The sequence below is a fragment of the Candoia aspera genome, chromosome 1 (genome assembly GCF_035149785.1).
Source record: "Candoia aspera isolate rCanAsp1 chromosome 1, rCanAsp1.hap2, whole genome shotgun sequence".
Taxonomy (NCBI): Eukaryota; Metazoa; Chordata; class Lepidosauria; order Squamata; family Boidae; genus Candoia; species Candoia aspera.
The window spans coordinates 63,766,262-63,787,340 of record NC_086153.1 but is presented as its reverse complement, the minus strand read 5'-3'; the positions used below and the strand labels follow the sequence as shown (position 1 = coordinate 63,787,340).

General features: G+C 41.5%; 2 protein-coding genes across 2 annotated transcripts in view; one reads left to right on the top strand and one right to left on the bottom strand.

The window, feature by feature from the left end:
* XPO5 (exportin 5) overlaps positions 1-899 on the bottom strand; it is a 45,806-nt gene extending 44,907 nt beyond the window's left edge. The window contains exon 1 of the mRNA XM_063305402.1: positions 659-899. Within this exon, the coding sequence (XP_063161472.1) occupies positions 659-763 (105 nt within the window). The 5' untranslated portion in view covers positions 764-899. The remainder of the gene's footprint in view (positions 1-658) is intronic.
* A 1,329-nt stretch (positions 900-2,228) lies between these two features.
* On the top strand, positions 2,229-17,637 carry POLH (DNA polymerase eta). Its single transcript, XM_063305236.1, has 10 exons — positions 2,229-2,402; positions 3,396-3,530; positions 4,126-4,343; positions 5,192-5,361; positions 7,031-7,134; positions 7,410-7,529; positions 8,627-8,750; positions 10,531-10,596; positions 14,466-14,638; positions 15,367-17,637. Exons 1-10 carry the CDS (start codon positions 2,266-2,268, stop codon positions 16,163-16,165), a joined length of 2,046 nt encoding a protein of 681 aa, XP_063161306.1. The 5' UTR covers positions 2,229-2,265; the 3' UTR covers positions 16,166-17,637.
* The last annotated feature ends 3,442 nt before the right edge of the window (positions 17,638-21,079 follow it).

Below are 21,079 nucleotides of genomic sequence, written 5' to 3'. Positions count from 1 at the left end.
TTGCCTTCCTGGATGTTTAATCAACGTGCTTGATGAAAAGTTCTTGCAAACACTAACGTGCAACTATTTCATCAATGTTCGGTTATCCGATTAAAAATATTGCTTCAATGTGGAATGTGGATTTTCCCTCTCATGACCAATAGAGCGTGCGTGCGTGCGTGCGTCTGTCTGTCTATCTTTCTTTTTTTAAAACTTCCATGTCTGCCACATTTTGTCTTGCATGGACGCTTTCCCAGCCACCAGATCAACCCGGAGCACTAAACTTGGGAGTCCCAGAAGAACGGATACAAAAAGTAGTGCTTTTATTCCTGGAACACACTTGCAAGCAGACAGTTATCTGGTCTGCTCAGCCTGCAGTCGCGATAAGCAGCCTCATGGAAAGGGCAAGAACAGGGGATCGTGGGGGTGGGATATAAATTCCCAAGAGGCGTCGAGGGCCCAATGGCATCAATAAAGCCGAAGAGGCGAGCGAGTTCTCACGTTCTCTACCCCGAACTGCTCCAAAGGACGGCCAGACGAGAAGTAGGAACAGCAGCGGGAAATGCTAATGCCGCCGCCTATGCGTTTGCCTCCCAGCCCCGCAAAGCGAGTTTACTTCGGGCCGTTGTGTGCATGCTCGGAAGGGGCGTTCCCGCCCGCAGCACTGCCGCCACGATACCTTGAGGGCCTCCAGACGGTAGCGCTGCGTGGAGGCCAGGTCCATCATCGCCGTGACCGCTTTCACCAGTTGCTCACAGAGCGTATTCACGGGGTCCCACGACATTGTGTCGGGAAGCAAGAATTAATGGGGAAGAGGGGGAACAGAAGGAAGAAAGGTGCCGTTGCCCACAGCAACCAAGCACGGGGAAAGCCGAGAGGCAATGCCGCGCCGGGTCCGCGGAGAGAAAAGTCACAGTGCGCAGGCGCTGTCGATCAGCTGGTCTTTTCAGAACGGCGGCCGGACATATCCTCTGAAAAGCTGTACAACTCTATGGTACGCATATAGAGTTAGGAATGTGGAATGACTCGTTTTCCTTTTTGGAGGCGGACCTTCGGCTCTTTCAGGTTTCCTCTCTCCGCCTCCAATGTTTGAGCGTTTCCTCAGAGGAAGTCATCCCACAAAGGACAACCTACAACAGGGAATATTCTGAAGTGTATTAATAGTTGTAAAGTAACTTTAGGCTTTAAAAAAATGGAACTAAGCTTGACACGGATGAGTCTTAGTTTTTGTTTCATGGTCGAATGGGGGCGGGATGGAGGAATAGATTCCCCATCCCAGTCCAGGAGCCATAAAGTTCAGATTTCTTAAACGTCTGTTACAGTAGGCTAGCGTGGCAAAAAATTCACCTTTTCCGACTAATCCACTTTATGAAACGGTATTAGCTTTTGGGCAGTGTTGGGCTTCAAGGTTTAATGACCCTAGTCTAGACAACAGATTTCCTGACATTTTGCCGGCAACTGTGACTGGCGTCTTCAGAGGCAAGGCGGTCTGTTATGCAGACCGCAGGCAACTGAGCAGGGACTGATTAGGCTCCTGTCTTTCTAGCCAGGTGTCCTGACTTGATTGGCATAAGCTTTCGGGAGCTGCAGGTCTCTTCATCAGACGCAAAGAGTGGTAGACTGATGTAGGATTTAAATTGGGGTGTGGCTGGGAGGGGAAAACAGGTGGTTATGCAGATGCAGGTTACATGCGAGACAGATTACAAGTACCTTATCAATTCACAATGGCAATGAATTAAAAACCCATTATCTCACATGTAATCAACCAACCTGTTTTCCCCTCCCTGCCTCACCCCAATTTAAATCCTATATCAGTCTACCACTCTGCGTCTGATGAAGAGACCTGCAGCTCCCGAAAGCTTATGCCATTTAATTAAATAGGTTAATCAAAAAAGGTGATACCAGGATCCTCCTAATTTTTTGCTGCCATAGACTAACACGGCTCTCTTCCTACATAGGCTAGCGTCGGAAATCGAATTAAAAGCGCCAAAGAATGCAAAGGCAAACTGCTTTTATACTCAGAAAAAGTATGGAAGCGTCCATAATAGCATCACGAGTCGAGATAGATTCGAAGGAAATTGCGTTTGTATTTCCTTTTAAACTACATTTCCCAATGTGCCTTGTGTTTTGGGAGGAAGTTAGAAAGCATGCTGGGAGTTGTTGTTTTTTAAATCATTACCGACGGCGGGAATGTAATTAAGACGGGGAGGTTTTACTGGATTCTTCCGCTTCCCCTTGCTTTTGGCCTTCCTGTGATCCCTGGTTGGTGGCTGTCGGCAGCTGGCGATGACTTGGGGGCAGGAGCGAGTGGTGGCGCTGGCGGATATGGACTGTTTCTTTGTACAGGTGGAGCAACGCCTGGATCCCGGTCTGCGTGGAAAGCCGTGTGTCGTGGTGCAGTATAAGACGTGGAAAGGTGGCGGGTAGGAAGCACCTCTTCTTGTAGAGGGAGCAGAATGGTGTATACTTGAGGTGAAGGAGTGACTCACTTCAGAAAACGGACGAACAGTGTCTCTTTCCGGCATTGTTAAAGGAGCAACGAACTGGAACTTTAGAGAGACACGTTTTAGTCTAGTCTACTTTTCTTTGAGAGAACCAGTTTGGGGTGGTGAAGGTACGAAGCCAGCTGGGTGACCCTGGGCCAGTCCCCCCCTCTCAGCCGTAGGAAGGTGGCATGGGCAAACTGCTTCTGAAATCTTGCCAAGAAAACTGCAGGGACTAGTCCAGGCAGTCACCAGGAGTCAAAAAGCTGACTCTTAAGGCACCCCCCAAAAAAGTCTTCTTTGTGTTAAAAACCATTTTACTTTCAGTATGAAAAAGCATAATCTACTCCAGTATTTTGCTTTGCTTATGTACTGTATATAGACTAAACTATATGCATTCAGAAGAGGTAGAGGGGGAAAATGGATCTTACATGTATATTTGCTTTTATTTCTGGACCTGCTTCTGTAATTTCCTCATTTCAAAGAACAGGTACCACACCAGGTCTCTCTCATTCTGGCTTCTCTAAGATTTCTCTGGTCCTTTTCTTTTGTGTGATATATAGAACTCTAGGATCCTTGAATAGAAGGATAATTTTTGCTTGGTCTTGGCCAAAAATATATTTTTAACCTGGAAAAAACAAAACAAAACCCTGTAGCACTGTGGTATCTGTGATCCCCAAGTGATTCAGCAACTGTCAATTCCCATAGGCACCCAGCCTCTCGATATCTTCTAAAAATCTTTAGGAATGAATGCTCCCTCAAAATGGCTAAAATATTCTATGGTTTAAAAAGAAAATCCTCAGTTGTATTCAATCTGTAGGTGGTATTTCTAACTGGTGAATGTTCTCTTATCTAATGCTGAACTGGAAAATCTTGCCTCCAGTCATTTTGTCCTTCATGTAATGGCAAATATTTTCCCTTCACGGAACTCAGGATAATTGCTGTGAGCTATGAAGCACGTGCTTTTGGAGTTAAACGGAACATGTGGGCTGCTGATGCCAAGAAGTTGTGCCCAGATCTCCAGTTGGCTAGAGTGCCAGTGGCTCGTGGCAAAGCAGATCTTGCCAGGTGAACCTGGGATTGACAATCCTTTACAATTTCTCTTGTTTTCTTTTTCTTGGGTGATTGTGAAACCATCTGAAAGAAAAAAGGACCCAGCATGGTTCTTAATCACTGCTGCTTTTTGGTGAATTTTCTGCTTTTGGAACTTATGCTTGTTTTCCAAACAGTTTAAAGAAGTATGTTATGCTGCCTTTTAAAAAAATTGGATGCAGTATGTTCAGTCTATACTTTTAAAAAATGCAATGAAATGGTAGCCATAAGCTGCAATATTCAGGGCAGTGATGTAATAATAGCACCAGGAAGTGAGCTGAGCGGATTTTCAACCCTTTTTGCATGTATTTGTGTGTGTGTGTGTGGGGAGATGGGACTGGATTTTACTTCATTTTTTTAAAGTATTGAAGCCTAACATACTTTACATACCTCATTTTCTATTCATTTTTCTACTTCCTGCTGAAAATCATAGGAACTAGGTTCACCATGAACAGTGTATGAAAAAAAATAACGCTACAGACTCATCACTGTGATGCCTGGATTTTTATTAGATTCCTCTGTTGGAAAGGGCAGGATAAACAGAAAAAAATTATTTGGTGTCTTTATGTAGATACCGAGAAGCCAGCATAGAGGTGATGGAAGTAATGTCACGTTTTGCTGTGATTGAACGTGCCAGCATTGATGAAGCTTACCTGGACTTAACTCAAGCTATACAGGAAAGGCTGCAGAAGATGAAGGGGCAACCTATTTCAGCAGAGCAGTTGGGAACTACGTACATTCAAGGATTCCCAAATAGCCTTGAAGCAGAAGAAAATGCAGACAACAAAGGTACTACATAACTATATATATGTCACTCCATTAATACTAATGTTCAGTTATGTTTTCTGGGGAATTGAATAGCATTTGCAAGCAGACTGTATTTTCTCTCCCAGCTGCATTCACTGGATCTTCTGGCTCCTGCAGCTCTTCTGCCCTGTGATTTTGCTATTAGGGATGTTAACTCTAAAGAGAAGTGAGTTGCGATTGTCACACTGAGGCTGAAGAGCATCTTCAGTGCTACTTATTCTTTTTAACCAGACTTAGAAAATCAAATGCTGGTTTCCAACATTTATTGTTTACTTTTGGAACTAAAAGCTTCACTCATTCAATATTCACATATCCACACACAACCTTCTAACTCAAAATTTAGCTTGCTGGGATAGGTTTGAGTTCCAGAAAAATCAAGACAGGATGCCAACACAAAATGTTCATTCTGGGTGCTGGCTCTCTAGGACTATAGTCCCTGTACATATGTATATGTTTCAGCAAGGCTTGTTGGTCTCACTGTGGGACTTTTTCACATTTTCTTTTTTAGGAACCATGCTCTGTTGTATGTTCTCTAAACTTTTATTCTGATTTTTTTTTACATGCTGCGTAAGCTGAAAGCTTCTTGAGCAAACCTTTATGCCTTTTGGTCTGCTTTGAGTGGGTCTCACATGCTCCAGTCACACAAATGCATTGTGTAAAGTTACATATTATCGCTATATTATGGCATTTTATAATGAGTGGCATTATATGCTAGAAGCAGTTTATTGGGATTACTGCATTGATACGTGGTTCATTAATGAATATGGTTATAAATGGTTAACGTAGTCTAGCAAGATGCTTGCTCTGAGGTGGTTTGTGTTCTTTTTTAGAGGAGCTGCGGCAACGTGGTGTGTGCCAGTGGCTCAGAGCATTGCCTTTTGGAGATCCCAGCAATCCAGAGCTGCAGCTGACAATGGGGGCAGTGATCATGGAAGAAATGAGGGCTGCTGTGGAGTCTGTCACTGGATTTCGGTGTTCTGTTGGAATTTCTCACAACAAGGTATGGCTGCTTGTTTTCTAATGTTGAACTCACTACTACTGAATGCGTATAACTCTTGATCGGTCTGTGCCAGAATCCGCATCCAATGAATGCAGGGAACATAAAAGAGAGAAAGAGGAAAGGAAGGCTTTGAAGCACTTGGGAAAGCTCTGCTGGATAACACTGAGGGGATGCTATGATGGGGGTGAAAAATGACTTTTTGGCTATTATCATGCCCTAAAATATGCTTATAGTGAGGTCTTACAGCATTTAGTCAGATTCCAGATGAGTTATCTTCTGACTTGCCTCACTGCCCTCAGCTGAGATATGTACCAGCTGGTCACTGTTCCCCCACCTCTGGGGAGAGAAATAGTTGCTGCAAGCCTGATCTCACAGAAAGTGGTTTGGCCATAACAAGGGAACAGATACAAAGTCCCACATTTTCAGACCATCATCCATCTGCCCAGGAGAAAAAGCAATTCCAGAGTGTGACTGGCATATACTTCATCAGTAATGACTTGTGACAGGCCTGTGGTTGCAGCAGTGGCCATAAATTCTTAGCCAAAACAGTCCTGGCTTGGATGTCGAAATCTCCCAGAACCAACACAGTCTACCACCTCAGGTAGGGAGGCTGATGGGCAGCAGGGTGGGCACACGCCCACAGATTCCCCAGTCTGTCCCAAGTACAGAAGCCTGAAAGCCTGGAGAGAGAGAGAATTCCTATTGACAAGAGGAGTGTACTGATCACCCTCTTCTCCCAGTATCTAACCCAGGTCCCAGTTATACTCCGGGTCAGCCTCCTCATCCGTAGTCAAACTGAGGGTAAGGGAAATCTTATTTATCAACTTGGCATTTAGCAACAGCACCTGCAGGCCAAAGGGTGAGCCATTATGGTTACCACAGTTTTCCTAGGTAACAAGAGGAAGGAATTGGCACAGGTTATCTCCCCTCTTTCTGTAACCTGAACTGTTATTTTCCCCAAAACACACTTCTCTCTGCCTACCTAACTGGAGCCACCTCCTTCCTCCCTCCCCTTATATAATTGCAGGACTCCCTAGGCTCTTATAACAGAAAGTAGTTCAGCTTATTCCACCCCTGAAATGGCTTCCTTCCTGAGGTGAACTCTGAGTCTGCTGCCTGCTCAGGCTTACCCCACTTACCCTTCAAAGGCTTTCAGGACGAACTGGAATGAACACCCGCGAGGTGGGGTTCTTCTATCCCAGACCAAGAAGCAAGCAGACTACTGGGAGGAGTAACACAAGTTGAAACACATGCATTATTCTCCAGAGTGCTACAGAATGTTCTGCTTGTGAATAGATCATTTGTCCCAAGTTTGTTTTAAAAGTTTTTCACAATTTTATAGATCCTGGTATCTGGAATGAATACATTTATACTGGGTGTTTTAGCCACAGGATGTACTGAATGCAAATAACAGCTAAGAATAACAGTGGGGGGAAAACAAATGAGGACTTACATTTTTGGATCAGACATAATTTCCTTTTGGTTAAGTAAGTTAAATGTGACATTGTGTCCTTGAAATTCCACAATACGGTGACTGTCCAGCTTTGTATAATTTTAAGTAGTTATATTTGCACTATGTCCTATATTCTGATTTTTTTCTTCTTCTAAAATTTGAATTCAGGAAGTTGAAAAGCTACTGCTGCTAAATTGGCTACTTGGTTCATTTCAGGTGTTAGCAAAACTGGCCTGTGGCCTCAACAAACCAAATCGACAGACTCTGGTATCACAGGGGGCTGTTCCTCAGCTCTTTAGCAAGATGCCAATCAGCAACATGTACGTAAAACTGAGGATGTATTCATGAATTTCAAAGTTATGCTTTTTTCCTGCATGTTACTGCTTGGGCATATTTGTGCTTGCTTCCTACTAGTGTAGGCAGAAGCTATTTGCTCATTATTTATTCTGTCAATATGCTTTAGCCATTTGTCAAATGGATCCAAATTCTACATTCCTTCCCTCTTCTTTTGGCAATTACCTGCATACTTTTGCTAACTGGTACACCTGATCTAGGATTTTCTTTCTCCATACAATTGGGTTTTTTTCTCCTGTAGTCGCAACCTTGGAGGGAAACTAGGTGCTTCTATTATTGAACTTCTGGGAGTGCAGTATATGGGACAGCTGATCCAGTTCAGTGAATCACAGCTTCAGACACATTTTGGAGAGAAGACCGGGCAAGTGACTTTTTAGAATTTTTGATTCTATGTGTGTTCTTTATGAGCTTATACTGTACAGGCTGCAGAGTATTGAACTTCGAACTGAGTGTACAGAAAGTGGGCTAGTTCTGCTGAGAATCTGAAGCAGTGTGTTCTTATGGGTTTTTTTTTGCTTGTTTGCTTATTCCGAGGGAAAATTAGATATTTTGGGAAACAGTAAAAAACAAGTATTGTATGAAATATGTTCTATTTTGAAATGAGGGCTTTTCAGTTAAAAAAAGCAGTGAAATATAACAACAAATAAATCATTAGGCCAGTTAATTCAATGGGGCTATTCTAACACCTTGGAGTGCTGCTTGGTTAGAAAAGTGGGTGAATGAATGAATGAATGCCTAATTAAAATCTTCCTTTAACAGCTTTTTAGCTAATACAGCAATATCTTGGATTATATCCTCAACTTCACTTCAGCCACAAATACTGATCTCTGAGGGTTGTCTTTTTGTGTTCTTTACATGATGTCAAATTTGGTCTTCTGTTTTCATTTTACTGAGCTCCAGCATAGAACTCATAGATGTCTAAGGTACAACAAATACAAATGGGGATATTCCATAGTAATGTAAAGGAGAGATGGGCAGAAGGTAGGTCTTTGGGTGGCCAGTGGTAGTTCAACAAGGGTTTATGATTCCCAGTGTTTCAACAATAGGAACAGTAACTCAGGAGAAAGGGTAGATTTGTGGCTGTAAGAATGTATGCATGTGCAATCTCCTACTTGGATACTAAAAACTAAGTCCTGTGATGAGTATAGATTCAGAGGTTCCTTGTTCCTTAATTCTGTATCCGCCTTTTTGAACCATTATTTTGCACTTAGCTTTAGTTGGTGAACTCTGGGATCCACTGAGCAAAATGTGGCTTTAATGGAAATCTGTAAATGGTACAACCTTCATGATAAGGACCTCTTCCTTAGACTATGCATTTTGGAATCTTTTATTATTTCCCATTCTAAACTGATGCAACTTCCAAATATTTTGGATAATTAAACAAATATCTACATAAACTGATGATCAGTCATAAACTTAGAAATGTTATTTACTTGGGGTTCCATGTATGATTTACAGATCCTGGTTATATGAACTGTGCAGAGGAATTGACTATGAGCCTGTGAAAGCTAGACAATTGCCAAAGTCCATTGGCTGCAGTAAGAATTTCCCTGGAAAAACAGCATTGGTTACTCAGAAGCAGGTAAAAAAAGGGCAGAGAGAATAGCACATGGTTTGGACTGGCAAGTGTTGAGCCAATTAGAATACATTGCAGCAAAATTTGTATAGGCTTATTGATTCAGAATTCCAAGATAACTGTCCCTTTAGTATACTTCTCAGTTCTAGCACAAACTACATAGAAATATTCATAGCCAACCAACTGCCTTCTAACTATCTGGGTCCTAACTGGGGCTACTAGGAGTATACCCTGTTGTCTTCCCATTTTAGGGAGGCTGCACCTCAGGTTAGTATTAAAGAGGTAGGCATAGAATGTCAACTCAGAATAGCAAATAGCTCTTCTACTACCATAGTGATTGGGTAAACATAATGTGCCGCTGGAGGAATGGGGCACAAGACCTTTGTCCTTGGATCACTGCACTGCAGAGCTGAGTTGGGCAAGCCACCCCTAATATCTAAACATAACTACAGTAAATCTTCTGTCGTGAAGTACATCTTGCACCCACCCTTGTATCCCCAAGCTGATCAGTCTATGCTGGAATCGTGTGAGAACTGTGATTCTCCAGCTCTCACACATACATCCCATGTATCGTTCACAATAGCAAGACTAAATTTATTATAGCATTTTTAACTTAAAAATTGTTCAATTACATTATACCCATTAAAAAAAAGATTTATAATCCTGAATTTTCTGCCTAATTCCTTTCTGAATTTTCTGCCTGATTCCTTCTAAAAATGATTAAAACAGCAATGTCTAAATGGGAATTTAACCTGCATTGTTGCAGGTGTAAGAAGAGTGGATGGCCAATTGCTCACTCTACCCAGAGAAATAAAGGTGTATGGGAAGATGATAGAGTTGAAAGAGGAGCTGAATTAATTACCTATCCTCCTGCCCCCTCGTCTTGGCAGAACAATGTGCTGGACTATGATCAACAGTTTTCAGTTAGTCCAAATCTGAACTTTATTACAACTTTACTCCTTTTTTGGGAGACATTGGGAGATTTTTTTTTCCTATTCTCAGTTTCTTTATCTTTATATACTGATTTTCTACAATACCTATGCCCATTGGACTGTTTGGCTACTGATCACTGCTGATAATTTCTCATGTCCTTCCAGCCATATTTTGCCCATCTTTGATATAGTAGTACTAGTCTGGAATGGAATGTCTTCCTGTTCATCTTGGAATTGCTTCTTTCGTTAGTCATGTTTGCAATGAATGGGTCATTCTGGTATGACTTTTTTTTTTATTAAGCTGATCATTAGTCATGTAATAAACTATCGTGGAGTGTATTTACAAAAGTTACTTTCTGCTCAAACATGGATGCTAGGTTTGGTCAAACACTATGTGTCCTTCCATATTTTGTGCCATGATAGTCCAGGTGCCATTCCAACATGGTGTAGTGCTAATCCTATTGTCTAGATCAAACATGCTACAGTATTTGTTAAAAACTTTGATCTGCAATGATTAGAAAAGAGGCTGTTGGAAAACTTCCTTGGAGAGTTCTATCAGTGGGAATACCCTATAGCTTTTGTAATACATTGAAGTAACTTGGATTATAAACTTCTTGGACCATAAGCAGAATGTTACTCTGCTTTGTATTTCAGTACTTTTCTAGCTACATAGATTCTGTTGTATCAGTTTTGTATTGTTGTTTTGAATCTATATATACTTAGATACTGTTTTTGATTTTGAAGATGTAGGAATTTGAAAGTTCAAGAAAGGAAGATTTTCTTTTGATTTGGTTTAAGCTAGCAGCATGCTAACCAGTCCTAAGATTGTAACTGTATTGTAATGCTGTCTGTAGGTGCAGTACTGGCTCTTGCAGTTGGCTTTGGAGCTGGAGGAGAGATTGAATAAGGACAGAGACCAGGTAGGCATAATGTTGTCTAAACAATATACAGTATATGGAGTATTTCGTATATGTGTGCACTATAATACAGTAATCCTACAAATGCTTTCCTAACTTCCTCTAAGGAAGGGTTGAATATTTATTTGTGATACACATTCTGACAATTGAGCAATCCAGATCTTTCTAGTGGTGAATCTGTGATTTTCCAGATGTTGGTCTCTAACTTCCTCTCTCTAACTTGGTCATGATAGTTGGGGCTCATGGGAATTGATGTCCAGCGTCTGAAAGGCCATATGTTCTCTATCCCTGCATTAGACTGTGTCTAGCCTTTAAAGTGCCAAATAACAGTGAATTTAGAATATGAGCAATCCCATCTCAGTGCATGTTATTCATGTTTCCTTGTAGGTCAAGGATGAGGTAGCAGCTTGAGTTTCTGAATTTTATTCAGTGTTGATAATTTCTTAAAGCCCCCTTACAAATTTAACTGTAAACCCCTAACCCTGATCAATAAAACCTCCCAATTCCCCATCTCCTGTGGCTGATGTCACTGCCACCAGACAAGCAGTCTTTCAAGTTAACACCTTAATAGGAACCTCTGTTATGGGTACAAAGAAAGCTTCCGTTAGATTCTAAGATAAACCCCATGAGAAATTTGTCCACCTCCTCTAAGAAAATGTTTACACTGAGACCATATGTCCTTGCTCATCCCAAAGTACTGACCCAAGAGCAACCATTTGTCTTCAGAATGTGGAGATGCCATGGTTCCTCAATGCACATTTAAACTAGAGTCAAGAACCAAGATCTCCTAGACAAGAAGGGTATGATCAGTACCACTTTCACAGTTAGCATTCTTACCTTGTGCATCACCTTTGCTAGAATGGAGACAAGTGGGAATGTTCACACCAGACCCCTTGGAGAAGGAACAACCAAAGATTTTGCCCTTTCCACCCTCACATTGTGGAATTGAGAGAATTTAGTCAATTTCTAATTCTGTCTTGCTCCAAAGAGGCTGACCAGAGGACTCCCCATTGATAACTAATTCTCTGAAACACCCCTGAATCCAGCATCCATTCTGCCTTGGACAAAGACTGTCTACCCATCTGCAGATGCATTCTCTGTCCAGTGATAGGGAGGAAAGATGTCTCTGTGCTTAGAGAAACAGATGAGATGCCTGTAATTGCAGGCCCCTTCGACCTTATCCCTCACTGATTTACACACACTTTTGTGGAGAAGTTATCTGCCCAAATCAAAATGTGATGCCCTTGTATTAGAGGCACAAAGGCTTCTAATACCAGCTGCGCTGTCCTGATCTTCAACTGCTAGAAGGGGAAGCACCACTCCTACCTGGATCACATTCCCTGAAATCAGTGTAGTGACCATCCCTGCCCCAAAGGTGCCATCCATGGTGATTTGCTCCTTGCAAGGTGTCCTGTTCAGACTATGCACCAGACAGTTTCTCAATTAATATTCTTTATTAAATAACTATTTACAACAATTAAGTCCTTGATAAACAAAAACCTGGTGAAAATAAGCCCAATTGGGCCACAGCAGGGCAGAGAACAGGATCTTTCACTGGGAAGGTTGACTGGATTCAACTGGAATGTAAGGCTGGAGGCAACAGTTCTCGAACTGGAACAGTACTAGTCGGTACTGGCACTGAACCACTGGCTCACTGGACCTGGAAGCAGAACTACGAGCAGCAGACAGGAATGAGCTGAAGGCTTGGAACAGGACTTGAACTCGGAACAAAGTTAGACCCAGCTGAGGGTTCTGGGCTAGGCTGGTTACTCTGAACTGAAGGCTTGGGGGCAAGGCTTGAAACTTGAACAAGGTTGGATTCGGCTGGAAGCCCCTGACTGGGCTGGGTTCTTGAGACTGGAGGCTTGGAACAAAGCTGGGAACTGGAAACTAGGCTGGACTTAGCTGGAAGCCCCGGACTAGGCTGGATTCTCTGGACAGGAGGCTCGAAGCAAGGCTTGGAACTTAGAACATGGCTGGACTCGGCTGAAAGCCTTGGACGAGACTGGATTCTCAAGACTGGAGACTTGGAACAAGACTTGGAACTGGGAACTAGACTCGGCATGGCTGAAAGCCCCGGACTAGGCGGAATTCTCCAGACGGGAGACTTGAAGCGAGGCTTGGAACTAGGTACAAGACTGGACTCGGCTGAAAGCCCCGAAGGAGCCCCGAACCCAGATCCTGAACAAGATAGTCGTGAAATTCCAAAACATGGTTGAGTCTGCGAAGCACGGTTGCACAGGACTGTGGATAAATGGCAGCGCGGGAATCTCTCGGCTTGGCTAAGCTGCTGAGATCGCGGAATTGCAAGGCTGGAGGCAAAGTGAAGGCTGCTGGGTGCGGCTGATGCTGATTCCTTGCTGGCGGCAGGTGCAGGATTCAATTCCCCCTCAAGGTGGAGTGAAGGTGCTGGTTCCTCTTCGGCCACAGACGCTGTCTCCGATACTGGTAAGGAATCTTCTTCTGAAGCTGCAGACTTGGAGGATCAGTTGTCTTCGGCAGCCTGCTCTCCACGCGACTACTTTTTATTCCATTCTTTGGTGCGCTTGGAGTCTCTTGTAGCCAATGGGGCTGCTTTCTCCTGCATGCGCTTTTCAGCTCGTTGTTGATCCGCGCAGATTGGAGGATTCAAATCCTCCCCCGAATCTTGGCCAATCAGCGCCATGGATTCTTCCTGTGCTGCTGATTCATCCTGGAGTTTTGTTTTCCTGATTTCAGCCCAGTAAGTTTCCAATTCCTCCTCTGACTTGGAAAGAGGTTCACTTTCCGAGTCAGAGGCAGGCTTGGTTCTGATACAGGATTCCCTCAAGAGCAACCCCTTTGAGAGGCTGGTTAGCATTAACCACTATTGCAGAGAGCTGATCACTCTGTTCAGGACTCTTAGAACTAAACGTGCTTTTAAGGCAATCTGCTCCTGAAGTGGATTCAGAAACCCCTGTGATTATATATGTAGTCATGTCCAAGATACCAAATCTTCCTCCTCAAATTGTTATGTCAAGGCCATGAGGATTTGCTTCCTGTAATATAGGGAGCTTCCTATATTACAACCTGGATTTTTACACTGTGTTACCGAGATAGAAATATGTTTTCTCATTGAGTTTTTATTGATCTCTAAATGCAACATTCATTTTGAGGGCAAGGGAGAACTCTTCTCCCAATTTACCATGTGCATGTAAGCACTGGAGAGTTGAGCTGTGCTCCTGTTTGCTTCTACCAGGGAGGAAGCTCTGATCAGCAAATTGCTCAGATAAGCATAAATAGGAATTCCTGGGATTCTCAAGTGTCTGATTAAAGCTGCCATTCTCTTTGTGAAGACCCTTGGTGCTAAGGCGAGGCCAAACAGGACAGCTCTCAGTGGCAATTTGTCCCTTCTGTAAGTGAACTTGAGAAATCTGTGCCTGCTCTGAAGAATAAAAATGGTGAAAAAATTCAGTGGGATGGGCAAGGACGGAACAAAAAGGTTGGAAAGGAGAAAGATGACCAACTCTTAAAAAGCCTGCTGAGGCCATTTCTTTCTACAAAATTAGTCTTTGTTCCCTTGTTTGCACTAGCTCATTGTCTTGTATTTCTTAATTCACCATATCTATTTCTTAGTTCACTTAACCCATTCATTTAATGGATGGATTCTACTGCCTCCTGGCCCAGACGGAAGAAAGGGAAGCAGAATTAAGGCTGAGTTGGGAGGGGCTATGGCCACAAACTATAGAGGTCTTAGCCCTGCTTTTCTACTGGGAGAGGTAAAGTTAACCCTTTCCTGTGGCTACATCTTCAGTGTCTGAGAAATTCAGGTTCTTCATATCTCAGGTCTCTCTTGTCATGATCCCTTGTATGTTTGTCTCCATCATTTATTTTTAATATTTATCTTTCCACAGAACAACCGGGTAGCTAAACAATTGCGTGTTGGGATCCATATGCAGGGTAGTAAACATGCCAGTGGTCTGTCACGCTGCTGTGCCTTATCCCAGTACGATGCTCAAAAAATGAGCAGAGATGCCTTTGCACTAATCCAGAACTGCAACACAGCAGCAGGCCAGCAGGCAACATGGTAAGAATTTTACTTCTTGAACTCAAGAATGGGCTACTGTGAAGGGAAAAAAATGCTCTTATCCTTGTTACCAAGTTTGTGTCATGTACAATAGAGTAGGAAATCGAAGAGAATATTTGTAGCTCAGGGTTGAACTGTGGAGTCCTTGGTGCTCTCTGAGCCTTGTTGTTTTCTTGCAGACGTTTCATTGCCAGATGAGGCAACATCTTCAGTGAAGATGAAGGGCACTGCAGATGTTGCCTAGTCTGGCAATGAAACGTCTGCAAGAAAACAACAAGGCTCAGAGAGCACCAAGGACTCCAGAGTAGGAAATGAAATATTATGGTTAGATGAGATAGGAACTTTTTTTCTGAGAAAATAAGGGTTACCAAGAATATACAGGCTCTTTGACCAAAACACATTAGAAGTTTCTGTGCAAGGTGTTGGCAAAGAAACTGGTGGTATAGTGTGAGAAGGAAACTTTGCATGAAAAATGGGACAGAGCAAAACTCAGAGTGTTAGCCATCAGTTAGAAGTCATCTTAGCTGTGTATCTTGCCTAGGTAGTTTTGAACTAACTTAAGAATAATCTTGAAAGGAAGCACTAGAAAAAAGAGTAAATGGAAAGAATAATCCTTGGAACAGATGCTTCCATGCTTAGTGAATTCAAATTACTGAAAAATTATAGTCCAATTTAGTTTTGAGAGTGTTTTACTTTTGAAATGTTTGATAATTTGTCTCTATTCTTAGGTCTCTTCCTGTTACAGTTCTCCAGCTCTCTGCAAGCAAGTTTTCTAAGGTTTCTACAGTATCGTCTGTGGACATTACTTCCTTCTTGACTAATCATAGCCAGCGTACTCAAAACACCACCACCACTACTGATGGCATGAATGCAAAGTTTCTTGGAAGTCCCAAAAAGGAGACCAGCAAGAAGGCAGTTAATGCTATTCAAATGCTCTTTCAAAGGGCAGCAAAAAGAAAACAGGCCCAGGCTATCACTGAGTCTTTTGTTCCTGGTGTAAGTGATATGGTAGCACCACCAGCTACTCAATCTATGAGTTGTCACATCAGCAGCCAAATTACAGAAACCCCCATGGAACCAAGCAACCCAAACCTGACGCAGAAGCAGCTGTTGATGGAACAATCTCTGCAGGAGGCTGCTTTGACTGGTGAAGGTTACGTATCATCTTCAGAAATTAAAATGTTTCCTGATTCGTTTAAAGAAGAGAAAGTGCAGCCTGCTCCTGGACTTTTGCAGGAGGGAGCTACGAGTTTGGTTGTTCCCTCCTCAGTGGATGACTGCTTGTTGTGTGAGAAATGCAACCAAAAAGTGGTAGTGTGGGAGTTCACTGAACACTTAGATTACCACTTTGCTGTGGAGCTGCAGAATTCTTTCTCAGGATCTAGTTCCTTCAGGTCAGCTGATTCTCTTGGCAGTCCAGTGAAGGACAAAAATAAATCAAAGGAACAGAGAACCACCAGTGCCAAACGGCCAAAGCAAGATGCAATTAGGACTTTAGATTTCTTTTTTAAACCACTGAAGCCATAGCTGCTAACTTGAGTAACTGGCGACTTAGTAAATGTACTTTTCCTAATAAACTAACCCTAATAAATTATTCCTAATAAATTAAACGTTATGGGAACTAAAGAGGTAGTGGGGAAAAGACTATAATCAAAGGTATGCTATTTGCAGATTAAGATGACAACAGAGAATGTGATGATGGGATTGTGTTCCGTTAGTAGTGCTGCAGTTGTCCCACAACTAGTTTTTAAACTGGAGCTCTGTAAGTGAGAAATCATTTACCGTCACTCTGTCATGTAAAGGATTTGCTTATTTCAGAAGTGTAGTATTTATGTAGTGGTTCTAAGAGCCAGATTGCACAATCAAGATTAAAATGAATGAAAATCATAATAAACCTCAATATTAGACAGCAGAGAACTCTTATATAATTTATGATTCTGGGACAAGAGAAAGAAATCTAGGCTGCCCAGATTGTGGACTTCAACTTCCATCATCCTTTCCTACTGGCTGTTAGCTGGATTGATAGCATTGGTTCAGTTTCCACCCTGTCTTGTGCTTTTTTATTTCTTAAGCAACTTTCCATATATTTGAATGTTTCCTCTTCTAAATTTGTGTAAAGAAATCCAATAATATAGTTTTCTATATTTATTTGATTCTAGGCCTTTTAGCAACAATCTTGTCTCTTCTGAGAGTAGGTTTATTAAGAGATTATATTTTTTTAGGATCAAGCATTCTTTTTAGTAAATGAAACTGTCTTATACTAAGTCATAGGCCTTGTGGTTCCATAATGCTAAACCATAATGTATATAGTCTTTTTTGGTGCAGCATGATGCACCCTCTGAAAAAATTTTTATTTATTTATTTATTTGAATTTATTAGCTGCCCAACTCCAATGGACTTTGTTTTTGCAACAAACCATTCTTCAAAGCCATACTTTGTTTGTAAATCCTGGCATTATACCTAAACCTAAAGTTCTGGCTTATTCCTGGTTTGTTTTTCTTGTCCATCCAGGGCCTAGAGTCTGGCAGAAGAAATAGAGGAAAAACAAACCAGGAAATGATTTATCTATAAGATTGACTCTGGCTTGTTCAACAACTCATGGTTAAAATAATCCCTGGTTTATCATTTTGCACAAATTTAGTTTATTCAGCCCTATGCTAACAAATCCTGCTTGAGGTATTGACAAATATGTTTTCCAGTTCTGCTTTATGCAACTAGAGAGCAGGATTGAAGTTTGACCCTTTCAGATACCAAGATTATGTTCCATCATTCAATTGCTTAAATCTCACTAGCAGATTGTGATTACTGCTTGTGATATAATCAGGTTTGCTCTGCCATAGGTACTTGAATGATCTAAAGCTGAATGAGCATGCATCACTCATGTTTCCAGAGTTAAAGAAATCACAGTTATTCCATTGGATTTTATGAATCCCAATGCAGTAGATTTGTTAGTACTAATATAGTTAGGAAACTTCAAAAATAAATTTCCTAAAATGAAATCCGTATCAGATAGTGAACCAATAGGACGTCAAGATACCTTAGAAGATATTCCTTACTTACAAGAACCTCTTAGTACTAGAAGATGAAGTTAGATCAGCCAGCACTCTGGTCATTACTGAGTTGGAAGGTTACAGGAACTGATAGGATACCCACTGAAATATGGCAAGCAACAGAAGAAGAATCAGTCAATGTTCTAGCCAAGCTGTGCCAGCAAACCTGGAGAACAACACAGTGGCCAACAGGTTGGAAGAGGTCAATCTATATTCCAATACCAAAAAAAGGAGACTTAACAGGGTGCAAACCATAGTACAATATCCTTAATTTCATATGCTAGCAATTTCATATGCTTAGGTTCATCCAATGCAGATTAGAGCCCTACATGGAAAAAGAAATGTCAGATGTTCAAACTGGCTTTAGAAAAGGCCAAGGAACATGAGATGTTGCTGATGCATGCTGGTTAATTGAGAAAGCCAAAGGATACCCAAAAGAACTCAGTATGTGGTTCACTGATTATATAAAGGCCTTTGATTGTATTGATCATGCCAAGCTCTTGAATGTGCTCAGAAAAATGGGAATCCCAGAATCTCTCTTTTGGGGGAGATGGGTGGTAGCAAAATTTGAAAAATAAATAAATAAATAAAATCTCATTGTCCTCATGAGAAATTTATATACAGGTGATGTCATGAGTACTGATGGCGAGCAGGAAGGGGCCTCTATCCGGGGGGAAAACGCATGCGTAGTACTGAGGAATTAAGCAGCCATTCAAAGAGACACAGATCAGACCCGCCTTAGCCTTTGGGATTTATCTGTCTGGGTTTTTCCCACGCTTATTCAGTTTGTTAGGATTCTGTCTTATGTAGCAGTAATAAACACTAGAGACCTACTCCTCATCTCAACGTGATTTCTGACTGTTAGGACAGGTGAGGAAGCCACAGTAAGGAGAGAACATGGCAAAACAGGCTGGCTCCAGTTGGTAAAGGAATAAAACAAGGCTGTATACTCTCCCCTTATTTATTCAGCCTATATGCCAAATATATATTAAGGGAAGCTGGATTGGAAGAAGTTGGGTGTGGTTTTAAAATAGGAGGAACATCAATAACTTGTGCTATGCTGATGACACTACCCCGATAGCTGAAAATGCAAGGGATCTGCAAGCCCTAGTACCAGTCAAAGAAACTACCCCTCAGTGAAAAAGGGGATGAAAATTAAATATAAAGACGACCAAAGTAATGGCAACAGGTAGAACCACCAGCTGTAGATTTGGCAATGTGGTGAATAGCTTCTGCCTTTTAGAATCAACCATCAACAGTAAAGGAACAAGCAGTCAAATACTACTACTACTAGCACTTGGTAGAACAGCCATGAAGGCCTTGGAAAAGATATTCACATACCGTGTTGTCTCTATACCTACAAAGCCCAGTATCGTGCAAACCATGGTATTCCCTGTGACACTTTATGGATACGAAAGTTGGCATCTGAAGAAGCAGGATAGGGAGAGTATTAGTATTGACACTTTTGAATGGTGTTGGAGAAGATTCCTGAGAAAACTAGACAGCCAAGAAAACTAACAAATGGATCATTAAACAAATCAACCCAGAGTTCTCACTCAAGGCAAAAATGACCAGGCTCAAATTATCCTATGTTGGACACATGCAAAGACCTAGCTCTCTGGAAAAGGTCCTAATGCTGGAAAAGGCGGAAGACGACAACCAGCAGCAAGGTGGATGGACTTATTATAGTGGCAATGAGTGCACTGTTAGAAGACTTGAGAGATGTCATGGAGAAAATCTATGTATGTGGTGGCTAGGAGTAAAAAATGACTCAATGGAACATAATAGAATCCTCAACCAGTACAATGGAAATAAACACAGTAACATAATAAATGGATGGTAAGTAGTTGTCTTCAGTACTTTTCACATACACAGGATGTAGGTCAAATTAGATTTTCAAAGCTGATTGTTGCAGAAAAAGTACCAGATGTGAGAAGGTTGTCTTAATACATATTGTTAGCTTGGGCAATCAGTATTTAGCATCCCTAACTTTATATAGTTGAACCAGACTTTCCAGAACATGTACATAATTTAAACTCTTATAAGCAAAGTCAGTGGACCATGTAATAGTTGGGGGATGTTTTGAATCAAAAGTTGGATTTTTTTTGGGCTGGAAGGGACTGGCCCAAGGTACCCAGCTGGCTTTGTGCCTAAGGTGAGACTAGAACTCCCAGTTTCTAACCTGATGCCTTAACCACTACACCAAACTGGCTTTCTTTGCAACTTAAGTATTTGTTATTTGGCTTATTTGGACCTGAATCTGTTACTGCTTTTGAAGACCCAGTTGTTAGAAGAGCTGGAGGAATTATCCGTGGCTCCTAAACCAGTAATCCTTCTTTATAAGGAGTTGTAGGAAATTGGTAAAATTGGCATTGTTTACATGACCTTTGGAATTTCATGCTTCAATGTCCTGTCCTTATAAACCAGTGGAGAGTTGCATTAAACATAGAATCAACTCCCTATGTCTTAAAATGAATTTAGTACATTTGAAAGTTGCTTTGTTTATACTGGATGCCTTAGATAAAATTTAGTAAGAACTAGACAACCTGTGACCTGTTGGGTCGTTTCAGAGATATTTCCTTACCAGATTCCTCAATACCTTCAACGATGGCAGAGCTTCTAATGTACTGCTCTCAGTGGAAAAGTTCTTAAAAATTCAGGGAGATACTCAGAGGTATCTGGCTTGAAAATAGCTCATGTCATTCATATTGAACGATATAACACTGTCAAACATCAGGAGTTGACCACAGGAAATGTTTTATGACATTTTGTATTGTGTCATAAAATGTTTCATAACATTTGCCCAATTTCAATTCCACGGGAGTCATGGGTCCCAGATTTTGGACGCATTCTGTAAGTTAGCCCATTTGAGGTACCTTGGTTCAAAAATTGTTGGCTTATGATGCACTGTTTTGCCCGGTTAAAGGTTACAAACAAAAAGACACAAGAGTTTTAGTAGTACAATATATAGATTGGTTACAATGATCCTGCAGGGGCTGGAGCATTCTCCCATATGGTTTGCTCTTGTCCTATTACTATTCCTGTTACAACTCTGGATTAATCATGGTATGTTAAATACACATAAATTCTTCTTTAGCATATTCCACTATTTGGAATCTAGCAAAAATTGTGAAAATTTTGGGCATGGGAGTTGGCTAAATGAATTACCTATATAATAAAGAAAAATCTATACCTGATATGCAAAACTGGATTGCTATATTTGAATTAGTATTTTTAAACAAAGGGGCAAGGAAAAATGTCAAGCAATATTACTGTCCTGACTAAGCAAGGACCACGCTGAGACGAGGAGAAAGTCTCTAGTGCTTTATTACTGCTACATTAGACAGAAAATCCTACCAAACTGAAGAAGCGTGGGAAAACCCAGACAGAT